Source organism: Pterocles gutturalis, unplaced genomic scaffold (genome assembly GCF_000699245.1).
Source record: "Pterocles gutturalis isolate BGI_N339 unplaced genomic scaffold, ASM69924v1 scaffold2185, whole genome shotgun sequence".
NCBI lineage: Eukaryota > Metazoa > Chordata > Aves > Pterocliformes > Pteroclidae > Pterocles > Pterocles gutturalis.
The window spans coordinates 18691-24715 of record NW_010140406.1 but is presented as its reverse complement, the minus strand read 5'-3'; the positions used below and the strand labels follow the sequence as shown (position 1 = coordinate 24715).

Sequence of the window (6025 nt, the reverse complement as noted above, 5' to 3'; positions counted from 1 at the left end):
TTCCCTACATGTATATTATTATATAAAGATAGCGTGTCAATGCATTGCAGATTCCTGCAAGAAGAAAAACGTTCAGCACGCTCAGCCTTTTCCAGTGCTCTGGGCATATTTTCCACTCATGTGGAACACTGACATACAACCTGTAAATTTATTCCAAGGAAAATCTGTAAACAAGGAGTTTGTGTATGTTTGTGCAGCAGCTAGGGAAATAAGCTTCAAGAAAAGAAATCAGAATTTTGCGGTCTAACAAAAAATCCTTTCACTCTAAAATGCCCACCAGGTTACCATATATTACACCACAGAACTGTTTACCTCAATAAATGAAACAGCAGCAATTTCTTACCAGTCTTTTTTGCTGAAGCTGTTCTCTAAGTAACCTGTCTTCTGGTAAAACATCACATAGAAGAAAATAATTCTCCTGTTCTTCTGTTAAGAGATTAGGAAGTGTGGGTAAGGGATGGGAAGTTGCAGCTGTTTTGAATATTTCTGGCACATAATTTGCTAAACCTTTGGCATGTGTTAAGAATGTGAGAATCTGTTTTTTAATCTATAAAAGTCAGTTATTTTAATTATTTAATGGGAAATGCTTAAATATTTATATGTATATATTTATAATACCTTTACATCATTTATATTGTAGTACAAAGACAAAAGTCTTGCATAGGCTTTCCCCACTACCAGCTTTATTCTTTTTTTATGATGGTTCTTCTGGGGACATAAACCAATTTTAATAATTTATATTGGTCACACTAAAAAGTTTGCATGAAAGAAAAACAAAATTACCTTTCATTTTATCTTCCATGTGGGATTTTCAGTTATTTCCCTAAGTAATTGTCAGTTTTCAGTAGTTATCATCATTTGGTATACCCTCCCCTTACCCTGACCAATCACACCACCTTTTACCATCAGATCTCATTCCATCTGCAGATATGCACCACAACTTTTTTAGTAACACACATTGAGATTTGCCTAGTTTACATTTCTACTTATGTGTTTTACCCACATTTTGTGTTTACTAATATTTTTAAAATTTATGTTCATATCCAATTTAATAATAAAACAAATTTTATTCAATTAATTACGTTAAAATTATTCAGCATGTAAGAAAATATAAAAACACAGAAGTATTTTGCATTTGAAAAAAACTAATTTATCAAAGGGTTATGTGGTTGGTGAGCTGAAGTGACTGTTATTATTTTATAATTCTAAACTTTCTAGATTTCAGCATTTCCCATCCTTTCATACCAAAGCCTGTGTGAAGTAAGACAAACCCCCTGATTTCTAAGCTATCAAATTTGAAGGAGCTAGTCATTAAAATAAACAAATTTGTTAACAAACAAATAACAAAGTATTGTCCTCTGGAAGGACTACTGACGGATTACAATTCTGGCAAGCTCTGGCATTTAGGTACTTGATTTGCAATTTTCAAACTGAGTGATAAGTGATAAAATTTCAGAAGCAAAGCCATACATACGTAAGAGAAACACAATTATGATATTTGGAGTGATTTGCATGTTTTCTAGGACTATTTTTCTTAAAATTAATTTCAATAATTAAAACAATTTATTGTCATCCATTTTGAACTCAGTTTTCACCTTCCACTCATCTCTGACACTGGCTGCATGCATTTCTTCCTTTCTTTTAAGGTCTCCAAGGAGAATTAAAGATACAGGAAAGCCCTAACATTCTTTCATCTGCTTTTAGGTAAACTATATTTTTCTCTTAGAAAAGGGGAAACCAAAGACATGCATCAGCTACTTCTGAGAAAACCACTTCCTTTGCACATTCATCACTGTCCTTACGATGGAACATCCCACTGTGCCAATGCAGCAGAAACGTTAAGTATGGCCTTTGGTCTTGTGTTGGAGCCCAGAAAATGGCAGTCTTTGTAACCTTACCATGAAGACATTGTCTCCTAATACTCTCGGGGCAGTAAGCACTGTGGCAGGGAAAAGGAAGGGTGACTGTTGCCCTGATGTCCAGGAAGAGTTAGTGGCATCAGTGGGGATGGTGGACAGGGTGAAGTCAGAAAAGACGGCTCACTGGGAATGTTTCTCCACATTTTCAGGACTGTCACCAATTATTTATGCAGTCAGTACCAAAACTTTCACAGCCATGATGTAAGCAGCACCGCTTCTATGTCTTGATTTGCAACGGGCCCTGATTTGGCAGCGCATTTAAGCATGTATTGAGCTCATCCTCACTCAGCACAGTGCCAAAGCCCGTGTTGCAATCCTTGGAAAAGCTAAGTTTAAATATGTGGTTAAGAGTTAAACATTATTTTTGTGGTTTTCTGACCTAGTGTCAGATTACTTCACACTCGGCTGATCAAAGCAGCAGGATATGCCAGAAATTATCACATGACCTGGCCAACAGAGAGTAAGCAAGTAGCATACTTACCTAAAGGAGCTTCCGAATTTGTTCTTATCACACTACAAAAATCTGTGATGGGCTGTTCTGCAAACCTCTTCTTCCAGTACAAGATGTATCTTTAAAAATAAGGAGGAGATGATTAGTGAAAAGGGAAACATTAATAAATAGTTGGTTTGCTCTCGCATTTTCCATCCTCTAAATTATTAAGTGTTTTCTTTTTTTTTAAATTCCTGCATCTGTTTTTTCTTCCTTTAATCTAGTTTTCCAATTCATTAAATTCATTCACCTTAATTGAAACTGGATTTAGCCATCTTGTCAAAGCAAAGAACTCAGTAAGACAGATTTGCATTAAGCTTTACATAAACACTGTGACCTATTCACATCTTCAGACAAAATTGCATCTTTACCGAAAAGATATACTACAGAATATTCTCAAATTCACAAAATATTGTGGTCTGTGTTCTGCAAGATGCAGGCAGGAATCTGAAACTTGGTAAAAACACCAACTTGTCAAAAGCGGGGTTTTGGCAGGTCTCCCACTGTGGAGTTACAGTGAAAGCTGTAGCTTGGTAGACAACTAGAAAGACAGAAAAATGAAGTCCCTGAACACCTGGGGGTGGGATAGCAGTCAGAGTAAGGAAAATCCTAAACACATCTTGAAGGTTTAACCCATCAACTACAGTTTAGAAACATTTTTGTACTATCATTGTATTATAGCGTCATTAACAGACCCCAGCTGAGATTATGTTCCCACTGAACTAGAAACTACTGTCTAACCAAGAAGAAATCATCACCTCCAATTACATGACAAAAGGAACCAAGCAGTCCTTGTGCTAATTATTCAGAATCTTACTATTAAAAAAATAATCTGAAAATGCTTAAGTGCATGCTGGTATTTATACTTATGACTCGTGTGTGATATAAAGCATGCGAGAGTCGGTAAGGTAAAGGCTATTCAACAACAGCTTCCTACTGACATGCCATCAAGCGGGGAAAAGAAACATAAAAAATCAGATACTATTATTATGAGGACATTTCTAAATACTTGTTGCTTTTATACTTGTGCAATCTAGAAGTTTACTCGCCACAGCTATCACATCCCATGATGGTCCATATTACTTCTATTTACTATCTGTCTTACTATATGAGGATTTTAACTGCAACAGCCAAGGAATCAGCACATATTTGTTTCTTCTAACTCTGACATGGAGAGGATTAACCTCCGGTACAGCAGACAGCTAAGTGTAGTGAAGCCAGCATGCATGGCTGAAGCTCATTCAGAGGCATCATTACATGTCAGTAAGTGCAAGGTGAGCATTTTGTTGTCACCCTCTGTACTCTGCTGTTTAAAATGCACAATGAAACAGTCTTGCTGCGACACGGAACAGCAAGGCTTCCAGAATAAGTCATCCTCGAGCTTTTAGGACATAAATGTGCAAATGAAGGGGTTTCAAGATGTCATTTAGTCTGTTCCCTGCACTGAAATAAATGAACACCATTCAGACAAACTCATCTAACCATAACCATCTGTGACATGAAGCTTACTGTTAAGGGATTTCATATCATAAGACTTAACCCAAATAATCAATGATCAAATAAAGCCAATGCTTTATCGTACTTGCAGGGAGAGAGAATGAGTCATCAGCGTCCATGAGTGATCATGTCCAGTCATGCAATGGAAGCTTATTCCCCTCATCTCTTCCCCTTGCTCTAATACCAACTTATCTTTATTCTTCCAAATTAAAAAAAAAAAAAATTCTGTTAGGATTGCTCCTCTCTGGATTCTCCACTTTTTTTCAGTTCTGCCAAGAAATGTATTCCTAAAACTGATTGTAAGTTATTGCTAAATATAAAAAAATTACTATGCTTTCATAGTTGTTTCCCTGTATTTTTCCACACTTCAGTTTAACACCTCAGATTATACTTTCTTTTTTTTGGTGCATAGTATTAGACTATTTTACTGATATTCAGTACCACAAATAAGAGAAGGTGCACTTTGAGTCACAACTCCATCATTTCACATCCTGGAGCCACTTTGTGTAAGATTTGGCTACCTTCCAAATGCATTAGCAGCAAAAATAATCTAAATGGACATTTTCCTGAAAAGGTGATTTTAAAATACATTTCTATTAACACAGAATAATCCCTCAAAGCACACTTAAACTGGCGGTCCATGACTGAGCAGGTCTGATCCCTTTATTTATTTGAAGAAACTAGTATTATCTCCAAAGAACATTGCATTCTTGTTCTGCCTGCTTTCAGTATAAACCCAAACAAAAACAAGTATCGGTTTTCAATTTTAAGCAACGTTAAGCTCATACATCTGAACAAGGATTTATATGGCTTATATTTCTCTTCCTAAATTCCATCCTTAATACTTCATCTTTTTGGACTTTGATAGACACAAGTTATTTGCTTTGGCTGAGTAACTAATCACTGAATACCTACCAGAAAACTTTTAGTTGAGAAATTATCCAGGTAACATTTAAACACTGCAACAGAACTATCTACAAACTGGGAGGTATTGTCTAGCCTACCGCCTGGCCCGTACATTACTGTGTGTGAAAGCAAATGCCAAGCAAGCGCCTAGTCTCTGAACCTGCAAGCCAGCTGGGGCCATGCCAGCTGCTGGAGGAAGTTAAGAGAGAGAAAGCCAAATGCGACCCTACTGAGAGGATCAATGACACTGCTGTAGAAGGAGTCACAGTTGTATGTAGATCACAGTACTGTAAAATATAGTTAAGGATTAAATGTAATTGCTATGGGGAAATATTGGCATCCTTAAAATAGGGCAAATGAATTTCATCCCAGAATGTGAGAGATCCTGCACTGAGCAGCTTCTGGGTACAATACACAGCTTTAGGACCTCGTACAGTGGTAGAAATAGTCTTGTCCTTTATGAATAAAGCCAAAAATTAGGAGAGTTATTTCTCTAGAATGTGCTTTATGACATAAACAGCTTTCTAGTTTGTACACAACTTGTTGATCAGTGATAGAACCTGAGAAGTCCCTAGGATATGTCAAAGAATGTTTAACACAGGAATTACCCTGTATTCTAATATTGAATCATCTAGGGGCTGGGGAGTGGGAGGGGAACAGAAAAACAACCTTAAAATCCAGCAACAAAAAGCTCATCAAAAAAGAAATAAAAATCCTCCCACAACATCCCATTGCTTTTTAAGGTATTTTTAAAAGGTAATTTTAAACAATATAACACTTACCTTCTGAAATCTGCAACCAGTTTCACATCTGCTATGACGAGCTTGTGTTCAATAATCATGTGCTTCAGGAGCTGGTTTTGTTCTGCTAAGATATAGCATTCTTTGCAGAAAATACAAGGCACATAGGGAGAACTTTCTACAGCAGCAACACCACCTGGACTTTCTGGCAGAGACAGAGGTTCCAAAATAGACTCTGTATCTAAAATAAATAAAAATAATAATTACTTTTGCCTAAGTGAATAATTCTACATCACTTGGAGTACTCTTAGGCAGAACATGTAAAACCTGTTTTGTTGGGTCTCTTTTTTTTTTTTTTTTTTTTAATTGCATGGATCACTCCAGCAACAAGGTGCTCGGAAGTGAGTTGACTGCATTATTTCCAAGAAGGATGGTAGGAGGTTAGCATAGGACAGTTCTCAAGTATCTGCTCC

At 36.6% G+C, this 6025-nt stretch overlaps 1 protein-coding gene across 1 annotated transcript in view; it reads right to left on the bottom strand.

Annotated features, from left to right (window-relative positions):
* The window catches only part of ZNF277 (zinc finger protein 277), a 33575-nt gene extending 27792 nt beyond the window's left edge, over window positions 1-5783 (bottom strand). The window contains exons 1-3 of the mRNA XM_010083627.1: window positions 5595-5783; window positions 2401-2489; window positions 344-426 (exon numbers count right to left, since the gene is read on the bottom strand). Of these exons, the coding sequence (XP_010081929.1) occupies window positions 344-426; window positions 2401-2489; window positions 5595-5653 (231 nt within the window). The 5' untranslated portion in view covers window positions 5654-5783. The remainder of the gene's footprint in view (window positions 1-343; window positions 427-2400; window positions 2490-5594) is intronic.
* Between the last annotated feature and the right edge of the window lie 242 nt (window positions 5784-6025).